Source organism: Balaenoptera physalus (genome assembly GCF_965194825.1).
Source record: "Balaenoptera physalus genome assembly, chromosome: X".
Taxonomy (NCBI): Eukaryota; Metazoa; Chordata; class Mammalia; order Artiodactyla; family Balaenopteridae; genus Balaenoptera; species Balaenoptera physalus.
The window spans coordinates 76,544,390-76,569,828 of NC_138903.1; the positions used below are offsets into that span (position 1 = coordinate 76,544,390).

A 25,439-nucleotide genomic window follows, 5' to 3' on the forward strand; every position below is an offset into this window, starting at 1 on the left:
GAAAGGTGTGGGTACATTCTTGTTTGTAAAAATGAGAGTGGAAGTGGGATATTCTAACTCTATAGACTTAGTCTCTTCTTTTGAAATAATAAAGTCATATTTAATCAAACTATGTAACAAAAGTAACAGGATGAGTTTGGGGGCCAAGAAAATTTATTTATTTATTCATTCCAACTTTATTAAGGAATAATTGACAAATACAATTGTAGATACTTAAAGTATACAACTTCATTGTATATATATATATATATATCATGTATATACACATATATGTGTGTGTATATATATATACATATACACACAGATATATACATATATATATATATATATATATATATATAGTGGAATGATTACAAAGATCAAGGTAATTAATTCACACATCATCTCATATAGATAACTCTTTTTTTTTGGTGAGACTGCTTAAGATACACTCTCAGAAACTTTCAAGTATGCAGTACCCAATACCGTATTATTAACTAGAGTCACCATGCTGTACTTCTTATCCTGAGAACTTCTTGTAACTGAAAGTTTTTACCCTTCAATCTACATTTCTCCATCTTCCCTTTCCCGCCCCTATTTCACATACAAGTGATCCCATACAGTATTTGTCTTTCTCTGTCTACCTTAGTTCAGTTAGCATAATGCCCTCCAGGTTCACCCATGTTGTCACAAATGGCAGGATTTCCATCTTTCTCATGGTTGAATAGTATTCCATTGTGTGTGTGTATATCACATTTTATTTTTCCATTCATGTGTCAAAGAACATTTAAGTTGTTTCCATATCATGTGAATAATGCTGCAATAAACAAGGGAGAGGAGCTATCTCTTTAAGATCTTGTTTTCATTTCCTTTGGAGTGGGATTGCTGGATCACATGGTAGTTCTATTTTTTTTTATTTTTTAGGAGCCTTCATACTGTTTTTCTTAATGGCTGAACCAATTTACGTTTTCACCAAAAGTGCACAAAAGTTCCCTTTTCTCCAAAGCCTCATTAACATTGACTATCTCTTCTCTTTTTTATAATAGCCATCCTAAAAAGTATGAGATAATATCTCATTGTGGTTTTGATATGCATTTCCCTGATGAGTAGTGCTGTTGAGCACCTTTTAACATACCTATTGGTCATTTGTATGTCTTCTTTGGAAAAAAATTTCTATCCACGTTCTTTGCCCATTTTTAATTGGATTATCTGCTTCTGTGCTATTGAGTTGTATGAGGTCTTTATATATTTTGGATATTAAACCCTTAACATATATATGGTTTGCAGATATTTTCTCTCATTCTGTAGGTTTCCGTCTCTATTTTTTGCTTCCTTTGCTGTGGAGAAGATCTTTAGTTTGATGTAGTCCCACTTGTTTATTTTAGCTTTTGTTCACTGTGCTTTTGGTGTCTTACCCATGAACTTATTGCCAAGACCCAAGGAACTTTTATGCTATGTTTTCTTCTGTGAGTTTTATTGTTTCATTCATTGAGAAATAAATATTATTCTTAATAAACAGGCCAAGTTTCAATGTCTACAGCAGGTGAATCTGAGAATAGTTCATACTGCTCTGAGTTTCATAAAATATAGGCAGGGCTCTCCCTTCAAAATCCAGGATAAGAAACAACACAAGAAACTTTGCCAATGGGCTGGATCCCTTTACAACACATTTTAGAGGTTGAACCAAATACATAGCAGCTTACAGTTTTTATTATTCTTTTTTATGGTTATGCAATCAGATAGAATTCATATTAAGGTATTTTACAAAGCAAAATTATAAAAGAATACTTTATAGTTTATATAATCCATATGAAATATCATTCTTTATAACTTCCCTATAGCTTGGCTAAAACAGAAATATAGGAATATATCTTATCAAAATAATTACAACATTTGCAATAATTCATCAATAACTCTTGCTTCAAAAATAATACAGATATATCAATATAAAGGAAACAGCTTAAATTGCTCTGATCTTGGCTTTTAAAAATCTTTACAGATATTTTTAAACAGAGTCTGTTTTTTATACCTAAGAAAATAATCATATAAGCAATTCTTTATCTGAGGACTCTTGGCAATATTTTATTTCTTTTAAACCAGTGCTGGGCATTAATTCCAGGTGTAATATTTGGGCAAAGTCATCCTTATCAGCTAATAAATACAGATGCAAAAAAATGGACATATAAGCCTAGTGTTATTTACCCAGACATTTTCCCACACAAATGACAGGTACCTGTATTGCCCATTGTATGATCCTTATACAATATGACATAATGCTTCTTGAGTCATAATGTAGACAGTTTTTAATATTAGATTTAGATGCAGGTCTAAGATGATAAAGAAACAAGAAATTACTTTTTGTTGCAATGGTGGTACTCACTGTTCATTTGCTCCAGTTGTTTTTGATAATCTGGTATGGCTCCCTTCAGCCATCTCATTAGTGCTTGTACATACTCACTTGCATATATTCACCTCAAAAGGTATTCCCTGAATAGTTACTGTACACTAGAAAAAATAGCCCTATTGATGAAAGAAATGGAAAATTTTAACTATCTAGCATATTTGTGTCTTACTTTACGGAATATATAATCATTCTTTACTTTTTCAAACCATTTAGGTGTCCTGCAATTGAAAGAAGATACTATTGAAAATTTGCTGGCTGCAGCTTGTCTCCTGCAGCTGACTCAAGTCATTGAAGTCTGCTCCAATTTTCTTATAAAACAGCTCCACCCTTCAAACTGCTTAGGGATTCGATCGTTTGGAGATGCCCAGGGCTGTACAGAGCTCCTGAGTGTGGCACATAAATACACAATGGTAAAATCAATTGCTTCATGTTAACTTGTAGTGATAATATATTAACACAATGTCTAAAGTAATTATATGTTTACTGATATGTGTTTGTGTGTGTGTGTGTATGTTTGTGTGTGTAGAACCATTCCAAGGTAAAGATTATAATGTTGGGATAAAATTAAAAAGCAATATATATTTACATAATTTTCAAATGAATTGCACAAAATAGATATTAGATAAAAATATTTGTCTGGTTGAGCTGTACACAAGCAAGTTTCACATTTTTCAAACTAAAAACATTTAATTAAATCTCAGAGCTTGGAGAAATGAAAATATTGCCAACAATTAAACTGGACAAATACATATTTCAAGTAGAATCCACAGTAACAAGAAAACATAATTTCCCTGATGTTTTTGTACTATTAGAACTTTACTTCATAAAGTTGTACAAATTTTTATTTATAATGGAATTTATTGGGTTGGCCAAAAGGTTCTTTTGGGTTTTTCATACGATGTTATGGAAAAACCCGAATGAACTTTTTGGCTAACCCAATAGGTATCATTCAATAAGTAAAAAAGTAATATTATTGGATCACTATTAACTGGAAGAGCTTAAGAACTATCAAAATTAGTAAATCAGACCATTCTATTGAATGGACTTTTTATTTCTTAATGAAAACATGTTATTTCGGTTAAAACAACTTGCAGTTCAATTCTTTAATTAACTTAAAATCCCTCTCAATTCTATTAGTAATTATAATAAATTAAATGAACATGTTTGATGTGTTAATTCTTTAAAAGTTGCATGGGATAAGACTATCTTTATTCAGTCAAGTGACAGTGACATGAAATATAGATTGTAGGGAGGCAAGTAAAAGTAGCTAGAGGATATTAAATAAATCCTTGCCATTCATGCTAATAATTCCCTTATGCAAAGAAGAAAATGAACTTTTTAACCTCTGAAGCAGGGAACAACACAAGAGATGGATCTTTCTGTGAAACCAAATTAAAAGATAAAATTTCAAGCTAAGAAGATAGCTACATTTATTTAAGATTCAAAAATAAAGGCAAGTACATAAAAATGAACAATAGAGAATCACAACTAAAAACAATAAAATTAACAGTACAATTTTAGAATTGAGATGCATATAATTAAAAAGTATTTCTAGAGTTTCATACAGACCTTAAAATTTTCAAGCTTGTAATATTTGAATTCTCTAAAAAATTCTTGTAAAACTTCCCCTCTCTTCTTCCCACCCTTGGTCATTGTTCAAAATTTGAAGTTTTAAACATATTTTTGAAACAATACCATTATATGGAGAATCATATTATAATAGATTGACATTTTAACATGTCATTTAATTATGCTATTTATATTCCTATGTCCTAAATATAGATGCTATATAATCTATAGGAACAGCAGTTCAAAGGTTAATCCTACCACAAATGCCAAACATGAAAACTTCCTGTTAAATTATTTAAATTCTTGAACTAACTATTAACAGTTTCCTGTCTGGTATCTCACTCTTGCAGACAAAACACATTCTGATAAACAGCTTGAGTTATTTTTGTTGCTCAAAATGAACTTGTCTTCCCTTTCCTATTATGTGACTGAAACTGAGTGTTAAAGCAGGATGTGCAAAAAAATGCAATACTGTTACCTCCTTTAATCCCTCTTTAGTTATTTTAGTATCTATTATAAATGCAGCAAAAGATGTCAAGATCTTGCTAAAATACTGCTTTTATAATACTGTACTGATAGTATAAAAATGCAAATAATTTTAATCTCTAAGAATAATGTTAAACTCTAAGGATTCAGTTTCAGTCATTTGAATCATAGACTGAGTAAAACAGATTGCCCTTTCTAATGTGAGTGGGCCTCATCCAGAAATACCCTCACAGACACACTCAGAATAATGTTTGGCCAAAAGTCTGGACATTCCATGGCTCAGTCAAGTTGAAATAAAATTAACCATCACAATCATATAAATAGTAGTCTGCATCGATGAAACATTCAACAGATATGCTATATTCATTGAATACATTTTGCAACAATGTAAGTGTGGATTTTAAAAATGAACACCAAACCAAGGGCACTCTCCCTCACTTTCTTTTTTTTTTTTTCTTTCCTTGGAGAGTGGATAGCAAGAAGAATGAGAGATGGGGTCTTCCATGATATTTACACAGTTTCAAAGTTTACATACACTACCAGTAATAGGTAACCGTAAGTTTTAGAGTGTTTTATCTTTTTTTTAATCCTTTCATAAAAATTATGTCATTTATGAAAGGCAGTTGCAGTATCGAACAAAATGAAGTAGACCTAAAGGCATAGGTGTGAGTGCATACTTAGCCATTTACTGCACAAGAGATCAAACAATTCACATAGCCTGTTGTCTCATCAGAATAATTCCACCTCCCACAAGATTGCATTGGTGATGACTTAATGTTTGTGAAATAAATCTGTAAAGTGTGAAGTGCTGTACAAGTGTAATGTATTTTTAGTTTTAGTACTAGCTCCACCATTTTGCTATAGATGAGAGGGTTTTCAACCAGGAACATCTGCTATAGTAAAATCAGCAGTTCTCTCTCAATTACTTGCATTAGTCACAAGAGGGCTCTTTGTCTAAATAGGCAAGTTAACTTGGAATTTATTGTATCAGAGCTTCCTGATGGGTCTATCAAACTTGATGATTCTTGTATGGATAATTTTGCTATTAGGTTAACTCAGTCCCACAATGACTAAACTCAAGGGCACTGGTGGTTCACTGGCAGAAGTCTTGCCTCCTACAATGACTAAACTCAGAATGGAGCTGAAGGAGTGATTTGATTTATCCAGATCCCCCAGTTATTCAGAGGCTGTCTTAAGCTGCTTCCAGAATATCTATTTATTGGGCAACATAAATTACCAACTAGACTTGCTTATATCAATTTCAGAAGTATATTTTATTGCATTTAAAACTTAAGATCTTTACTATGAAAAATGTTGGAAATGATAATTGTGTTGTCAAAGAAAAATATATAACATTATAAATAGGAAAAATATATTGGTGTTTTGATGAAAAAAATTGAAACACAGCTGCCTGAAATTTGATACTTGACAAAAATACAACACAAATGACAGAAGAATCAAGTTATAAAACTTAAAAATTGAGAGATAGCCCCTCTCCCCCTCAAAAAATAACTCAATAGGAGTCACTTTTAGATTAACCTGAATCTGTAGATGTTTATCCATTGCAAAATAACTTTACCTTGGTTAATAGAAGATCATGATTTTTCACAAGAGAAAGGAGTTTTTAATCAGTCTCTTTTTCTCATCTCAAATGAATTCAGTATGTTGCCCCATCAAATGCACAGCCAAAGCTGCCTCTACCAGGCCTTCAAGATAGCCTCCACCTTGAAAATTTTCAGCCTTTCTCTTAAGGTTTTTGGCTAAAGGCCAACTTGACATCAGTCAGTCATGGAGTCATAAACTGTTGTCACCTACAAAATCAGAGAGTAAAGCACTGGCATCAACTCAGACACTACCCATGTGGCCTGTGAAGTAGTTAAGGCCTTTCCTTGTGTTTAATAAATAATTCCCAGTGGAAGCATTTTGTTCTTCAGCTTCAGAGGCTCCTCCAATCCCTTGTCACGGGCAGCAATAACATCTATTTTCTATGAATGCATATATCTGTCTCTCTGGCTTTTTCTGAAGTTTAACAAAAATAAATGCTTTGGTAAGCTTATTTTGTTAAGAAGTTTCTAAAGTACAAAGTTTCAGTAGAAGACTTCTCTTTTCTAGGAACACTTCATCGAGGTAGTAAAGAACCAAGAATTCCTCCTGCTTCCAGCTAATGAGATTTCAAAACTTTTATGCAGTGATGACATTAATGTTCCTGATGAAGAAACTATTTTCCATGCTCTAATGCAGTGGGTAAGGCATGATGTGCAGGCTAGGCAACGAGACCTAGCAATGCTGCTTTCTTACATCAGACTGCCATTACTTCCACCACAGGTATGGAAACTTACCCAGGTAATGTAAATTATAGTTCTAAACAACAACTAGGCATTAAGCCATTCCTTATTTTTTTTTAATTTTATACAGAGAATTTCTGGTACAGGATTTGTTTCACAGAAGGACATGTACAGCCTTCAATTAACAATGTTAATAATGATGAAGAGCGAGGGAAAAAGGTTTAAGGAAAAAACCTACAAATAATCCCCAAACTTCAGAATACTCATTAGTTTCAGTTTCCTCTCTCACCAAACAGCACTTGTAACAAGCAGAGAAAATGACTAACCTAACTCTTTTTCTTTTCCTGCCACCTTCTAGGCAAGGTGATAATAATCATTACAGTAGCATCTCAGAGGAGACCCTAGGAAGGAGTTAGATTCTGGCTAATACCTACTAACTAACATGAGTAATTAGCTACTATGATTGAAACCATACTATAATTGCTTCAGATGCACTGGAGCATCATTATAATGGCATCCTCACCATGCATGTAGAAGGATTGTACGAAAAATGATCCTAAAAACAAACGCCCTTGGATAAAACTCAGGTTTGACCCACCTCATACTGAATTTTAGTATGTGAAGTTTAGTGAGGTTGGAGTGCAGTCTCACTATATAATTCTAGCATTGGTGATAACCACAATTATTTCTCTGTAGCCAACTGATCAGTAGTATATATCATTTATATTATATATATACATATACATATATATATATATATGAATATAAGGCACATATGCACACGTCATATGCTATATAACTTGTGGCTAAAGTCCTCAAACATCATTCACATTGGAAAGAAGGACTTTTCTGGACTTAATGGATCAGTAGCTTCATAAACATTAAAATTAATCAATTTGCAAAAAATTTCTAATTAAATGTTAACATTGAAAAATAGATTTTAATTTGCTGATGACTTCTCTACTTTTTTTTAACTTTTAGCTGTTAATTAAATCCCATGGAAGTACATATTTACTCTTATTTTTAGTTGAGTTACAGTTGATTTACAATATTATATTAGTTTCAGGTGTACAACATAGTAATTCAAAATTTTTATAGATTATATGCCATTTATATTTATTATAAAACATAGGCTATATTCCCTGTGCTGTACAATATATCCTTATAGCTTATTTATTACGTACACAGTGGTTTGCATCTCTAAATCTCCTACCCCTAACTTGCCTCTCCCCCCTTCCCTCTCCCCACTGGTAACCACTAGTTCTCTATATCTGTTAGTCTGTTTCTTTTTTTTTAATTGAAGTATAGTTGATTTACAGTGTTATGTTAGTTTCAGGTGTATAGCAGAGTGTTCCAGTTATATATACATATATATATATTCTATTTCAGGTTCTTTTCCATTATAGATTATTACAAGATATTGCATATAGTTCCCTGTGCTATACAGTAGGTCCTTGTTGTTTATCTATTTTATATTTAGTAGTGTGTATCTGTTAATCCCAAACTCCTATATTATCCCTCCCCCCCTTCCCCTTTGATAACCATAAATTTGTTTTCTACATCTCCAAGTCTGTTTCTGTTTAGTAAATTAGTTCATTTGTATCATTTTTTTTAGATTCTGCATATAAGTGATATCATATGATATTTGTTTTTCTCTGATTAACTTCACTTAGTATGATAATCTCTAGGTCCATCCATGTTGCTGCAAATGGCATTATTTCATTCTTTTTAGTGGCTGAGTAATATTCCATTGTATACATATACCACATCTTCTTTATCCATTCATCTGTCCATGGACACTTAGATCGCTTCCATGTCTTGGCTATTGTAAACTGTGCTACTATGAACATTGGGGTGCATGTAACTTTACAAATTAAAGTTTTCTTCTTTTCCAGATATATGCCCAGGAGTAGTATCGCTGGATCATATAACTCTATTTTTAGTTTTTTAAGGAACCTCCATACTGTTCTCCATAGTGACTGCACCAATTTACATTCCCACCAACAGTGTAGGAGGGTTCTCTTTGCTCCACATCCTCCCCTGTATTTATTTTTTGTAGAGTCTGTTTCTTTTTTGTTGTGTTCACTAGTTTGTATCACTGTTTTTATATTCCACATATAAGTGATAACATACAGTCTTTGTCATTGTCTGACTTATTTTGCTGAGGATAATACTCTCCAGGACCTTCCTTGTGGTTGCAAATGGCAAATTTTCATTCTTTTTTATGGCTGAGTAGTATTCCATTGTATAGAGTGTGTGTGTGTGTGTATATATATATATATATATATATATATATATATATATATACACCACATCTTCTGGTGAGTGGGGCTATATCCCTGCTCAGTTAGTTACTTCACCTGAGGCATGCCAGTACTGGTGCCTATAGGCTGTTGGGTGGGGGCAGGTCTGGGTCCTAAGGCTAATAAGCTAGAGGGAAGATTCCAAAATGGCCCTTACCAGGACCAGTGTCCACACGACAGAATGAGCTCCCACAAATGGCTGCTGCCAGTGTCTGACTCCAGGGTGAGCTCTGGTTGCCTATTGCCTTTCCTGGTGACCCTCTAAGATCAGCAGGTAGATCTGACACAGTCTCCTTTCAAGTTACTGCTTCTGCCCTGGATCCCAGAGCATGTGAGATTTTGTGTGTGACCTTTAAATATGGAGTCTCTATTTTCCACAGCCCTCTCAGTCTCCTGAATGTAAGCCCCGCTGGCCTTTGAAGCCAAATAGTCTGGTTGCTTGTCTTCCTGGTGCAGGGCTCCTGGGCTAGGGAGCCCAATGTGGGGCTTAGACCCCTCGCTTTTTGGGGAGAACCTCTGCAGTTGTAATTATTCTCCTGTTTGTGGGTCACCCACACCGGGATTATGGGTCTTGACTATATTGTGACTCTACCCCTCCTACCCAACTTGTGGTTCCTTCTTTACATCTTTAGTTGTAGATGATCTTTTCTGGTACATTCTGGTCTTTTTCATCAATAGTTATCCTATAAATAGTTGTCATTTTTGTGTGCCTGGGAGAGGAGATGAGCTCAGAGTCTTTATACTCTTCCATCTTTTGAACTCCCAGTACATATTTACTCTTAAGCCAAGGGCTTCTTTGAAACTCAGTTTCTCAGGCCCCCACCACAGACCAACTGAAACGAGTTATTGGGTTGAGGCCAAGGAATCTGTATTTTAACAAGTTCTCCAGATGATTCTTAGATATGCAAAAATTTGAAATACACTGGTGTAAAGGATCAGAAGCCCTTAACTTTATACTGCTATTAAGTCTACATGACATTCTTTCAGCAAAGTGCTTAGTTGGACTTTTCTTAATTTATTGGAATAACAGGAAATATCCAGCTGAAACACACAACCAGTGGTACCTTGGCCTCCCACTCCTGAGTATGCCTAGAATGTGGGATTGTGTGAACTTTTCCTGATGATGGTAGTAGTGGGTAATCTTATACAAATATTCTAGAAATGAAATATATGAAGAGACTGGTGATAAATGTCTGAAGAATACTTTCAAAAGAAAAAAAAATTACATAGCCTAGTTTTCAAACCTATTTGCTACAGAGTATGCATTAAGGAAATACCTGGGGTCTCACCAGCCAAGTCAAAAGAGTGATCCATCAGGGATAAAAAGTGGGGTGAGAACAGGGTTGAGGTTAACCAGTGAAGAACAGGAAACTTCAGGGAAGTTTTATGGGGTAAGATTAGCACCTCCAATCCAACAACCTGCTTGCTCTTCCTGTCAATTCCTATGATACTGTGGACTCCAGACTCCAAGGAACCAATCTAAATGACCCTTGGAAAATTCCGAACAAAACTCTTAACTTCTCCTCAACTCATCTCAGGAAGAATACTTTACCTAGCTTTTATCCCATTCAATTAGGGTCATATTAGCTGCCGGGCAATAATGGTTAGAAAGGATTGATCTCACGTACTATTGATGATGAATTACCTAGTTACTAATACATGTACTTTACTGGTGTACACATGTACATGTACAGATAAAAAGCACCTGCTTCGTGCTTTGATTTGATGATAAAGACGCAGCCCCCATGGTGATATTATTTTTTTTAATATATTTATTTATTTAGGGTTTCATTGGGTCTTCATTGCTGTGCATGGGCTTTCTCTAGTTGCGGCGAACGGGGGCTATTCTTCGCTGTGGTGCACGGGCTTCTCATTGCGGTGGCTTCCCCTTGTTGAGGAGCGCAGGCTCAGTAGTTGTGGCAAACAGGCTTAGTTGCTCCACGGCATGTGGGATCTTTCTGGACCAGGACTTGAACCCGTGTCCCCTGCATTGGCAGACAGATTCTTAACCACTGCGCCACCAGTGAAGTCCTGATGTTATTTTAATTGCGCATGTTTGTGCCATTTCCCCTAAATCAACCAAAAAGGTGGCTGCTTCTCTAGCGGGGCAGGAGATGCTTGCTCTGTGCAGACACAGCCATTCACTTTGCTTTCAGTAACACATTTTATGAGTGCTTTTTCACTTTCACTCCTGGAGATTACACGTACATATTCAAAAGAGGAAAAGTATGTCAAATAAATGTGCATTAATAAATTCGCTACTACCATGAGGCTTTTAATCATAAAATATGTTACTAAGTAACTTAAAATATTAAATAATAACACATACATTAGAATTAGCTTGAGTTTTCTCCAAAGTTATATAAATGAAAATGCTATTTCTAATGTTTGCTCTTTACTTCATATACATGCATCATTACTTTTCAGTTACTGGCAGATCTTGAAAACAGTTCCATGTTTACTGGTGATCTTGAGTGTCAGAAGCTCCTGATGGAAGCTATGAAGTATCATCTCTTACCTGAGAGAAGACCCATGATGCAAAGCCCTCGGACGAAGCCTAGAAAATCAACTGTGGGAGCACTTTATGCTGTGGGAGGCATGGATGCCATGAAAGGTAACAGGAACAAATTAATTACTTTAGAAAGTATCATTCAAAAAAGATGTATTCTCAACACCCTCCAAACTATGAGGGCGGTATTAAAGCTATATATAAATGTGTGCATCTAAAGCTATTTCTTATAAATAAGGTAATATAAATATTGTGACCTCCTTTTTTATTCTTACCTTGTGGTATATAACCCTTTCATTAGTGTTTCCTCAACTCTTAATAGGTACTTTTCTCCTATGACGGCAATATTTATTTATTTATTGCTCTCAGGATACATTTAATTTATTTTTATTGAAGTATAGACTTACAGTATTATATTAGTTTCAGGTGAACTGCATAGTGATTCAGTATTTTTGCAGATGATACTCCATTATAGGTTATTACAAGAAAATGGTTATAATATCCTGTACTACACAGTATATCTTCGCTGTTTATCTATTTTATACATAGTAGTTTGTATCTGTTAATCCCATACCCTTAATTTGTCCCTCCCTCCTTCTCTCTAACCTTTGGTAACCACTAGTTCGTTTTCTATATTTGTGCGTCTATTTCTGTTTTGGATATACATTCATTTGTATTATTTTAGATTTCACATATAAGTGATATCATACAGTATTTGTCACTCTGACATTTCACTAAGCATAATATTGTCTAGGTCCTTCAATGTTACTACAAATGGCAGAATTTCACTCTTTTTGTGGCTGAATCCTATTCCATTGTATATATACCACATCTTTTTTATCCATTTATCTGTTGATGACACTCAGGTTGCTTCTATGTCTTGGCTATTGTATATTATTCTGCTGTGAACATTGGAGTGCATATATCTTTTTGAATTAGTGTTTTCGTTTTTTCTGGATATATGCCCAGGAGTGTAATTTCTGGATCATATGGTAGTTCTATTTTTAGTTTTTTGAGGAAACTTCATACTGTTTTCTGTAGTGGTTATACCACTTTACATTCCCAACAACAGTGTACAAGGGTTCCCTTTTATCCACATCCTCTCCAACATTTGTTATTTGGAGACTTTTTGATGATAGTCATCTGGCATGTGTAAGGTGATATTTCATTGTGGTTTTGATTGCCTTTCTCTAATAATTAGCAATGCTAAGCATCTTTTCATGTGCCAGTTAGCCATCTGTATGTCTTCTTTGGATAAATGTCTATTCTTATGCCATTTTTTGATTTTTTTTTTTGATATTGAGTTGTATGGGCTATTTATATATTTTAGATATTAACCTCTTGTAGGCCACATCATTTGCAAATATTTTCTCCCATTCCATAGGTTGTCTTTTCATTTTGTTGGTGGTTTCCTTTGCTGTGCAAAAGCTTTTAAGTTTAATTAGGACCCACTTGTTTATTTTTGCTTTTATTTCTTTTGCCTTAGGAGACAGAACCAAAAAAATATTGCTATGATTTATGTTAAATAGTGTTCTGCCTGTTTTTTTCTAGGAGTTTTATGGTTTCAGGTTTTACAGTTAGGTACTTAAACCATTTTGATTTTATTTTTGTATATGGTGTGAGGGAATATTCTAATCTCATTTTCCAGTTTTCCCAGAACCACTTGTTGAAGAGTGTCTTTTCTCCATTGTATATTCTTGCCTCCTTTGTCATAGATTAATTACCCATAGGTGTGTGGGCTTATTTCTGGGCTTTCTATTCTGTACCATTGATCTACGTGTCTGCTTTGGTGCAAGTACAATGCTGTTTTGATGACTTTAGCTTTGTAGTATAGTCTGAAGTCTGGGAGGGTGATACCTTCAGCTTTGTTCTTTTTTCTCAAGGTTGTGTTGGCAATTTGGGGTCTTTTGTGGTTCTTATGGCAACAATTTTTAAATTTGAGTATTTGCTTTGCAATGTAAGATCTTTTCAGGGAAAACTTAAAGATTTATTGTAAATGGAAGAGATGGGGTCCTCCAAATTTGTTTTTTGACAGAAATAGGAGAGTGGTCTCTAACTTCTTGCTGTCAATTTCCAGATAGATGCTCAAAGACCAGTTACAAATAAACTTGAAGTGTTGATAACAAGATCAGCAATTCCATCCTGGAATAAAATAATGATTTTACAAAAGAATTTCAACAAATAGGAATAGGGAAAAATTTCTGAAGCCATCATGTCTACCTTGAATACTTCTTAGAACTTGTTTTACTATAGTTCTGTCTTTTTACACTTGATTTCTCAGTCTATAGACCCATGTTGCCAAAACAATGAGACAAGGACTTTGTAATTAAGAATTGGCTGTGTAGGAAATAAGATCAACCACTTAAAATTTGCCAAGTCATACATAGAAATGTTTTGACACCTTGTAGAAAATGTTGCAAAAGTCAAAGTTCTGTGCTTCTGGAAACCAATTCTTTCTTTTGGTATGTGTAACTGGAAATTGGAAGACCATATAGGAGACATGTCAATTAATAATAAACCTATAAAACAAGAGCTTGCAAATGCAGTTATTTCCAAAGTAGTAGAGAAACTTCACAGAACTAGTGTTCTTCAGAAAATAACAAATACAATGAAATCTTATAATTAATTTCAAGTCTAGTAATGATATTTTATTGCATTTTGTTGAATAGAATGAACATTAACAGAATTTAAAATGTGTCTTATTTGATATTTATATCAAAAGGGTACTAAGTACAAAATGCAAGCACAGCTATGCTTAGTTTCTGATTAAAAAAAAAAAAAAAAAGCCTAACCTGCAGAGTGAGAAATGGAAAACTTTATGTTTATTTGTTTGGTTTTTCTGTTTGCTACTATTTTTGTTATTTTTTCAGGTTCCTGTTTTTTTAAGTTAACATTACACAAATGAATGTGTTACACAAGATGGTAATAAGTATCTACAACTCCTTATTAGCTTACAGAAATGAGTGAAATGTGAGCCTATGATCCCTTGACTCTACTACCACAGTTTTATATGGAAGGAAGTAAAACCATCATTTTGAGACTCTTGGAATACCTAGTGTATGGAAATATAAAAATCTCTAAGGGAAGTTGCAGACAACTACAATAATAGTAAAAACTATTATTTTTGAGTACCTGATCCTTGGTTGGCATTTTGAAAGCATCATTTCTAATCCTCACAATAATGCTACAAGATAGATTTTATTACCCCAATTTTGCAGATGAGGAAACTAAGGTCCTTAAGGTTAGATAGTCAAGCCAAGGGCAAACATCTATAACTAAGGGAAAGGGAATTATTACTCAAATTTTGTGTTCCTTTTTGCTATACTGCCACTATTTTAGATGAAAGAACAACAACAACAAAACTGACCCCTCTCTTTGAAGGTTTTAGAATCTATTTAAAAATCAGGGTGAACACTTAAGAGCAAAAAAAGAAAGAAAGAAAAGAAAAGAAAGAAAGAAAAACTAAGTAAAGCAAAAACATTAAAGTGTTAGCATTTATCTATATAAATCAGTATTACATTTAAAAACATATCAATTTACATTCTTAAAAAAATTTCTATATGCATGCCTTTTCTTACAGTGTGTTGTTTCATTTATCTTTTTTAAGATACTTTTTGAACTTTCACCTTTTGATGTTTAGGAAATACAGTACTTCCTCAGTCTTTAATTACCTTTCTGACTCATACAGTTAACTTGGAATTAGTTGCTAAATATAGATATCAGACAAGTGGCTGGAGTTAACTATAACTCCTACCATTATATTAAAAGAGTCATCAAAAAGTTGTAAGTATGATCACAGAGTCAAAAATTTTAAATGGCCAAATGGTAAACTGTGGGCTTTTGTGAATACAAGGTATTCAGTAACCTTTCATTTATTAAAAACAATGAATTCTGAGAGACAATATGGCAGGGTACAAATTAAAAGCTAATATAGTGATTTTTATTTCATTTTAAAAATAGATGGAGGAAATCACTACATCAGATATATTCACAACTGCAGGAACTATCATGTTCCAAATAATACTACAAAGTTTCGCTGGTTTTGTTCCCTCTTGAATAGATCATAAGTGAGGGTTGAATAGGAGCTTTGAAATGAAATAAGAAACAATATTTGCAACGTTTAAGTGCAGAAGGCCAATATACACAGAAAAATTATGAAGTGAGTCCTAAAGAGAGAGATTAGTAAAAAAAAAAAATCTAGGTTTTCCCATCAAATATAGAGCTGCCATAATAAGCTAGCTAGAGGATTTACATTTTGATTAGTTGGACCAATTGTGGAAGTAGGCAAATGGGATAAAGAAATTTTCAGAATTCAAGATACAGAACTACAAGTCATATATGTTCATAGATGCAAATAGTAGATATGGGGTCAATTTGTCTTTTATATTTTATCTAATGTCTGGAAAAAATTAACTTGGCATGAAGCAGACTTCATCATTTCAATGTAAATCTTCAACATACAGCTGATTTATGTAGCCTTCTACAATTTCCTAATTACTTCACCATTAATAACTCCATAATCTCAATAATTAGTGCACCCTAGCCTTCATTTCCTAATCTAAATTGGCTTTTTGGTAAATTCCACTAATGAAAAGAGTTCAAAATGAAAAGTTAAAATAGAAAAGAGTGGATAATTTGTAATGAGGTGGATGGAGTTAGAGTCTGTCATACAGAGTGAAGTAAGTCAGAAAGAGAAAAACAAATACAGTATGCTAACACATATATACGGAATCTAAGGGAAAAAAAAAAAAAAGGCCATGAAGAACCTAGTGGCAAGACGGGAATAAAGACACAGACCTACTAGAGAATGGACTTGAGGATATGGGGAGGGGGTGGGGTGAGATGTGACAGGGTAAGAGAGTGTCATGGACATATATACACTACCAAATGTAAAATAGATAACTAGTGGGAAGCAGCCGCATAGCACAGGGAGATCAGCTCCGTGCTTTGTGACCACCTAGAGGGGTGGGATGGGGAGGGTGGGAGGGAGGGAGATGCAAGAGGGAAGAGAAATGGGAACATATTGTATATGTATAACTGATTCACTTTGTTATAAAGCAGAAGCTAACACACCATTGTAAGGCAATTATACTTCAATAAAGATGTTTAAAAAAAAAAAAGAAAAGAGTGGATAGGAAGACAGATGTGGGAAGATTGGAATGAAGAAGTGGAAAGGTATGAAAACAGACAGAGAAAATTGACTGCTTGACGAGTGAAAGTAGATGTGAGTTTGTTTGTAGGTATTCCAGTTGTAACAGTATCATCCAGAGACATTTATTATATAAAAACTAGTTGGTGTTATTTGACCTCTCAGCAATAAATATAGTCAATAGAGCGATTGCTATCTGTAAATCAGCATTCAGCCAAATCCACATTGTCAATGAAAGATGCAGGGATTAAAGAGAAAGAGTAAATGAGTGCCTGCATATTCGCATGTTTTTATTGTGAAAATCCAAACTCTTGAGACAAAAATATTTATAGTGCACTATTCACCAGAAAAGACCTAAAAAGATATATACACTGTTTCCATTAGTCCAATATAAAAAGAAAAACTTTCAGAAGCAGCCATAGACATAATATACACTCTGCCTAAATCCCTATACTGTAGCCTTATAATTCGCCAGTGAAAAGGCTTCAGATATTAACTATGCTTTCATCTTAACTAATGGATTATATTTTCTCCACAAATCTCCCAGTAGACAACCGAAAAGTGTTTTTGCTTATTCCTATGGTTGGCATTGTGAAATTGGGTTGAAATTCCCTAAATCTGTCACAAGCTCTCTTAGGTGTGCTATGCATGTGAATCGTCTAATTCTTTCATTTCTCACTTTGGTTATTAGAAACTTTCCTGTTGTGCAGAATCAAATTTTATTAAAAAATAACAACAGCTATTGTTGATGACTGGTAAAAAGCATTGCCTACAGGGGTAATAATTTATTATGAAGTAGTGACAATTTACTATGGCAGTAGTGACAGTATACTATGGTAGTAAATTTGGTATTTCAGTAATTGAGAAGAAAATTGAACTTTCATTAACACATAAAGAAGGTAATACATCAGAATTTCATTATTAATTATAATACATAAATAATATAAATATAAATAATTATATTATTAATTATAATCCTTTGTGTTACCATCATGGAACATTATGTGAATCAACACTGAAGTTCCATTTAAAAGGAATTTTCATTTCTGTTCTTTTAGTCGTTTGTATTTTAAGTCAACCCACACACACACCAAACTGAATAAAATAAAAGGGCATAAATTAATATATTGAATGGTCATAGATAATTAAAACCATAATGGATATGTAGACAGTCAGTACTAGATTCCGAAGTAATTTTTGGTTGTAAAATATGGTGTTTGACCCCTGTGTTAATACTACCAACAGCTTATTATAGCCAAAGAAGCCATTATAAGCATATAAACTATATATATTAAATAAACTATTTTATGCTGACTCCTCTATTTGGATTCAGAAGTGGCGAAATATTATCCTTATCTTGCCTCCCAGGTTGGAGAATCATCTGGGCTACTTATTTTAATTTGAGTTGCAATCACTGATTCTATGCTATAAATGATAGATACATAAATATAATATGAATGATGCCAATTAAAATTTTTATACAAGCAGTTTTTACCATTGTTCAATATTTCTTTAACAGGTACCACTACAATCGAAAAATATGACCTCAGGACCAACAGCTGGCTACATATTGGCACCATGAGTGGCCGTAGGCTTCAGTTTGGAGTTGCTGTTATTGATAATAAGCTCTACGTCGTGGGAGGAAGAGATGGTTTAAAAACTTTGAATACTGTGGAATGTTTTAATCCAGTTGGCAAAATCTGGACGGTGATGCCTCCCATGTCAACACATAGGCATGGCTTAGGTAAGAGCTTAACGTTACATACTTTCTAAAGAATGTACAGTTAGTAGAGCTTTTTAAAAATTAAATTAAGCTGGAATACACTAACTAATATGTATAAAATAGATAACTAATGAGAACCTGCTGTATAGCACAGGGAACTCCGCTGTAGAGTAGAAACTAACACAACGTTGTGAAACAACTATACCCCAATTAAAAATAAATAATAAAGGTCATCCATCTGAAAAAAAAATAAAATTACAATTAAATTAAGCTGCACATCACTGAGATGTAGCCAAACGCTTAGTGAAAATGTTTCCAAAATGCTGAAAAGCTTAAGCAAATGATAAAAGACTGTGAAAGTTTTTTCTTGTTTCAGATGTCATACTTGTTGTAATCCTATCTCCATTCTACCGGTATTTTAAAGGGGTCCCACTTCAGGAAGGATAAAATCTTTTAGAAGGAATATATTGTTGAAGAGCACGAAACTACAACAGCGAGTTTTTTTGTAAACTCAATTTAGAGAAAAGAACACTTGATAATGGAGAGACATTGTTTCTTTGTTTCATTGTTTCAAGGGACTAGTTTCTAGTGTCCCTTCATATAAGAAGCAAATCTATATTTAGGCAAAAGCCTTAGGATACAGTTTGAAGGCAGAAATATTTAGAAAAAACACTTTGGTTGAGAGTAGCTCTAAATTATACTTAATCCAGAGGTTCCAAAAAAGTTTAAGAAGGAATGGAGACTTCTGAAACAGTGGGGAACTTTGATTCTCCTGTGTATTTGTCAAGGTATATCTTTCTTCATGCTAGACTCCATACGATTCAATAACATAGAGTTTCTTAAAAAAAAAAAAAAGCCGAATAATTGCATTGTTCTTTAAGAACTGACTTTTACACAGATAAAGCATGCCATATCCAGGACTGGTATCGTTTGCCCCAAAATATCTGATAAATTATCTATATCAAATGATAGACTATAATTATTCAGCTCAGTTCTGTCAGTGTGATTTTTAGAAAACATATCTTACAGAGAAATCAGAGCAAATTGTTAAATTCTAATTGATATTACTAAAGAGACAGGAGAAGTGATGAGGGTATACCTCTGAGAGGCGGATTGAGAGGGTGAAGAAGGTGAGGTGGGGAGGAACCAGTTACGTGAATTCCCAGAGCAGATGAGAAGCAGAAAGGGGCTATTTATAGTATCTACTAGAACAAATTTCTAACTAAACCTCAAAAATCCCTGTCTACTTAGTTATCTCATGGGAATCTTTTTTTATCCCTATAATAAAAATCAGGAAGTAGAAAGACCTATCACAGTTAGCCTACAATTCTAAGATTTATCTAAGATTCAATATCATATCTCATCTATCACTTACATTCGAAAAATAACATTGAAATTATGCCAGAAAAAAAAATCATCTTCACTTTTCTATTAATTCTGAGAAAAGGTGTGTCCCACTACTTCCTTTGACTTCAGCATTACAATCATGATACCCTAACTATGCCTGAAAATTTCCTAGGGTTAAAAGACCATATTCACTTTTAAATCAAGATCAGTAAATTATTCATTAAATGATTATTTACAAAACCATTTAAGAGATAAAAACACATTTTTAAGCAGTCAGTTCCTCGCAAAATGAAACAACATCCATTGTGTGTGGCCTACCTAGGTGAGCCCTCATGCTACTTTTACCCTTTAGGCGTAGCCACACTTGAAGGACCAATGTATGCTGTTGGTGGTCATGATGGATGGAGTTATCTAAACACTGTAGAAAGATGGGACCCTGAGGGACGTCAGTGGAATTATGTGGCCAGTATGTCAACTCCTAGAAGCACCGTTGGTGTTGTCGCATTAAACAACAAGTGAGTAAACCCAAGCATGCATGCTTTTGCTCCCATTTCATGTGGTACAGCACTTCAGTGATGTGATCCACCAATCAATAAGCATTCCCAGTGACCAGGACATCCTAGTTATCGATAGTAAAAGGCCTTTGTTGGAACTCTCCCTTCATTATGATGGAAAATACTTATCTAAAATGAACATTTAATTAAATATCCTGTAGTCCTTTGCTACTCCAGTGTGGTCCTGAGACCAGTAGCATCAGCATTACCTGAGATCTATTTAGAAATGCTGAATCTTAGCCCCAGCCTAGACCCCCTGAATCAGAATAGACATTTTAACAAGATCCTCAAGTGACTTGTGTGTACATTAAATTTGAGAAGCAAACCAGTTCCAATCTTACCCTCAAGAAGCTACCATTTTTTACATTATAACTTATTCTTGACTTATCAAAACTTTGGTAAGTCTTTGTAAAAGGCCAAGTCTTTTTGTTCTTTACTACTCACCCTCCTGAGTGTTTTAGAATTACAACTAGTACCATCTTTCTGAATCTTTCCCTCTTCCTGATCGCTTGCCTATAAGAGAAGCTAATATATTGAAACCCAAAGATGTTAGAGGTTTCTACGAGCTTGAATTGTTCTTCTTGCAGGTAATTATGTGCTTTCTGACAAGGAACCTTTGGAGATAATGACCAGCATATAGGAGAGACTTGAATGATGAAAAATTCAGACACCAGGATGGGTCAGTGGCAGGAGACAGCCTTGTGTGTCTGTACTGACCATGCATATGCATAAAGCCAATATCTCACCACATAATTGGGTTCAGTAGAAATTTCAATACAATTTCAATTAAAATTCAATTTCAATTTTAGCACCTTGTGCAAGGAGTAAGAAATGTCTATAGTTAAGAGGAGACCCAGACTTACAGTGTCTTAGAGCTTAAAATTCTCATAAATCTGATTATCTCTTGTCTAACCTGAATGATATCAGGTGACTCAGTAACAATCTCCTACCTATTACAGAAGAAGCTGAAATCATAGAATCTGACTAATTTAATTTTATCTTTCTGACTTGCTATTGTTCACAATTGAGCATGAAGGGCAATTATAGACATATAGTTTAATAAATGTTTATCTTCTTTATTGATGCAGGATTAAATTTAAATTAGATTAAAAATACTGCTCATCAAAAGAATTGGCATTTAAAATTTATGAGAGAAATGTCATAGCCAATATATCTTTCTAGGAAAAAAATCTGGTTTCTAGGTTTTTTTCTATTCCCTTAGTTACTTATTAAATTAATATCTTCTTAGTTACAATTTTTTTTACACTAAATAAAATAGTTCATAGAAAACAACAGGGATTCTAATGCTAGGCAATTAAACCTAGCTAAAATTGTAAGGTTGCCATAGTTGGGTTTTGGAAACATCTTACCTTTCTTTAAAAATGTTTAGCTTTATTGAGGTTTAACTGACAAATACTACCAACAATTCTGATATCTCCCTTCTTCCTCTGTACTTCATTTCCAATGGGATCCTTTAATCTATTATATTATGTCAAAGTAACTTTCACAAAAATGATGAAACAGAGAGGTTTAGGGTAAGGTAGACCTTAACAAACGCCTTTAGGTAACTATCCATTCACAAATTCAGGCCATTCACTGTAAAATACTAAGGGAGTAGAATACACAGTTCAATGCTTTGCACAAGGTTCTGTCACTTTCATTCTATGCACAAATTTACACACACACACACACACACACACTTCTGTCTTTTTTCTAGGCTATATGCTATTGGTGGACGTGATGGAAGTTCCTGCCTCAAATCTATGGAATACTTTGACCCACATACTAACAAATGGAGTCTGTGTGCTCCAATGTCCAAAAGACGTGGAGGTGTGGGAGTTGCAACATACAATGGATTCTTATATGTTGTTGGGGGTCATGATGCCCCTGCTTCTAACCATTGCTCCAGACTTTCTGACTGTGTGGAACGGTAAAATATTCCTTTTTATTCATGTATTTATTTGGTTATTTTTTTTTCAGAAATAAGAAGGATTTTTAAGCTACCAGAAAGTAGTCTTCCAAATAAGTATTAATTCTTACAGAGGTATAATCCTTTGTAAAGTTGTACACTTACTCCTAGGCTCGAAATGTTGTGAAGAAATCCTCCTTATGTGTTCCAGATTCATCATAAGAAATGTATAAAAAGAATATGTTGTTTTATCATTTGATAGTCACCCTATAAAATGAGACAAAAGAAATGTAAGAATAAATAAATTTTATTACAAGCTATATCATTCAACTATTCACCAGCTCAAATCAAAATAACTTTACTGTTTTGAAAACAAAATCAATCCTCAAAGGATGAAGGCTTATCACTACAAAATAAACTGAAAGAATTCCCAAAGAGAGGTGTTAATAATGTTCTGAACAATGACTCTATTTCATTAAGTATTTAATTTCCCAAAGGTAACTTCTTTGAATGGGAGACATTCATCCGGACAAAGTGCACTATGTTTTTTAAAATGTCAGTCATATTACTTTGTTGTTTTACCATTCATGTTCCCTTTCAAGATAGAAAAATATATATCTATATGCACAAACATAACAGTTGATAATATTAACCACATCCAAGTGACAAATTTACAGTCAGTAAGGTTATCAGAATTCAGAAGACAGAGATCAATACAAATGGAGTCCTCAAGGGAAATTCATGAACTAGTTAGAATTTGTACTTTGTAGGCATAAAAAAGAATGGAGGGAATTTCAGGTCTAGGAAAAAGCACAGCCAAAACCCCGAATATAAAGGAGAAAACTTCATAGATATGAGCAGAGACTTTAGGTTGAAACAATTTGGAAGAGCAATTCAAAAACACAATTAAGCACCAGATTTTTTGATAGCCTGAAATGTCAAGGTGGAAACTTTTGGATTTCATCTTCTAGGCAAAAGGATAATTAAATTTGGAGAAATGGAATATCACAAAGAAAATAATTTGGGGGAAATTGATTTAACAGTGATATGTAGGATATAATGTAGGGAAAAAAGACTAAAGGAAAGAATACGAATATTATTTTTCTTCTGAAAAGCATAATTGATGATGCTAATACTTCGTTTCTTATAGGGAAAAATTGATCTATGATAGACTTTTTTTTTCTGTTTTTTTAAAGTTTAATCCTAAGTGACCAGCTCCCTGCTACTCAGTGTATATCTGGAATGTTTTTCCTGAGATTGGATCTTAAGAGATGCAAACAAATTTTATTTTAACATTATGCAAAACATAAAAGAGTTCAATTACTCTCTCAATATATAATATATTATAGTCAAATATATGTCACACTGAGATTATCCATATCAGTTTTCCCCAAAGTTAGCAAAGTAGTATTTGATCACCTCTTCATTATGCCAAATATTTTTAGTGTGGCAAAATATACATCACATAAAACTTACACTTTTAACCATTTTTAACTGCACAATTCAGTGGCATGAAATACATTTTCATTGTTGTGAAAACATTACCATCATCCATCTCCAGAACTATTTTTCATTTCCTCAAGCAGAAACTCCATCCTTATTAAAAACATAAATGCCCATTCTTCCCACACCACAGTCACTGGCAGCCACCATTTTACTTTCCCTTTCTATGAATTTCATAATTCTAGGTACCTCATAAAAGTGGAATAATAAATAATCCTTTTGTGTCTGGCTTATTTTACTTAGCCTAGCAATAATTATTCAAGGCTCATCCATGTTATAGCATTTATCCAAATTTCCTTTCCTTTTAAATCTGAAAAAATATTATATTATATGCACATACCACATCATTTTCTTTATCCATTCATTTGTCAATGCACAATTGTGTTGCTTCACCTTTTGGCTACTGTGAATAATGCTGCTAGGATATAGGTGTACAAATATCTGTTTAAGCCTTTGCTTTCAATTCTTTTGGGTATATACACAGAAGTAGAGTTGCTTTATCATATGGCAATTCTATTTTTTAATGTTTTTTTTTAACATCTTCATTGGAGTATAACCACTTACAACGGTGTGTTAGTTTCTGCTGTATAACAAAGTCAATCAGCTATACGTATACATATATCCCCATATCCCTTCCCTCTTGCATCTCCCTCCCACGCTCCCTAGCCAATCCCTCTAGGGGGTCACAAAGCACCAAGCTCATCTCCCTGTGCTATGCAGCTTCTTCCCACTAGCTATCTATTTTACATTTGGTAGTGTATATATGTCCATGCCACTCTCACTGTGTCCCAGCTTACCTTCCCCTCCCCGTGTCCTCAAGTCCATTCTCTACATCTGCATCTTTATTCCTGTCCTGCCCTTAGGTTCTTCAGAACCTTTTTTTTTTTTTTTTTAGTTTCCATATATATGTGTTAGCATACGGTATTTGTTTTTCTCTTTCTGACTTACTTCACTCTGTATGACAGACTCTAGGTCCATCCACCTCACTACAAATAACTCAATTTCATTTCATTTTATGGCTGAGTAATATTCCATTGTATATATGTACCACATCTTCTTTATCTATTCATCTGTCAATGGACACTTAGGTTGCTTCCATGTACTGGCTATTGTAAATAGTGCTGCAATTAACAGTGTGATACATGACCCTTTTAATTATGGATTTCTTAGGGTATATGCCCAGTAGTGGGATTGCTTGCTTATATGGTAGTTCTATTTTTAGTTTTATAAGGAACCTCCATATTGTTCTCCATAGTGGCTTTATCAATTTACATTCCCACCAACAGTGAAGAGGGTACCCTTTTCTCCACACCCTCTCCAGCATTTATTGCTTGTAGATTTTTTGATGATGGCCATTCTGACTTGTGTGAGGTGGTAACTCATTATAGTTTTGATTTGCATTTCTCTAATTATCAGTGATGTTGAGTATCCTTTCATGTGTTTGTCGGCAATCTGTATAACTTCTTTGGAGAAATGTCTATTTAGGTCTTCTGCCCATTTTTGGATTGGGTTGTTTGTTTTTTTGACATTGAGTTGCATGAGCTTCTTGTATATTTTCGAAATTAATCTTTTGTCAGTTGCTTCATTTCCAAATATTTTCTCCCATTCAGAGGGTTGTCTTTTCATCTAGTTTATGGTTTCCTTTGCTGTGCAAAAGCTTTTAAGTTTCATTAGGTCCCATTTGCTTCTTTTTCTTTTTATTTCCATTTCTCTAGGAGG

General features: G+C 33.9%; 1 protein-coding gene and 1 long non-coding RNA gene across 4 annotated transcripts in view; both read left to right on the forward strand.

Annotated features, from left to right (window-relative positions):
* The window catches only part of LOC309653125, a 701,885-nt gene that overhangs the window by 145,950 nt on the left and 530,496 nt on the right, over positions 1-25,439 (forward strand). The window lies entirely within an intron of this gene.
* KLHL4 (kelch like family member 4) overlaps positions 1-25,439 on the forward strand; it is a 110,454-nt gene that overhangs the window by 63,216 nt on the left and 21,799 nt on the right. For 2 of the 3 annotated variants that reach the window (XM_082447398.1, XM_082447399.1), the window contains exons 4-8: positions 2,597-2,793; positions 6,551-6,763; positions 11,454-11,640; positions 18,204-18,428; positions 20,107-20,269. In XM_082447398.1, coding sequence (XP_082303524.1) covers positions 2,597-2,793; positions 6,551-6,763; positions 11,454-11,640; positions 18,204-18,428; positions 20,107-20,269 — 985 coding nt within the window. Of the gene's footprint in view, positions 1-2,596; positions 2,794-6,550; positions 6,764-11,453; positions 11,641-18,203; positions 18,429-20,106; positions 20,270-22,025; positions 22,239-25,439 lie in introns of all 3 variants that reach the window. The other variant, XM_082447397.1, reaches the window with a different exon arrangement.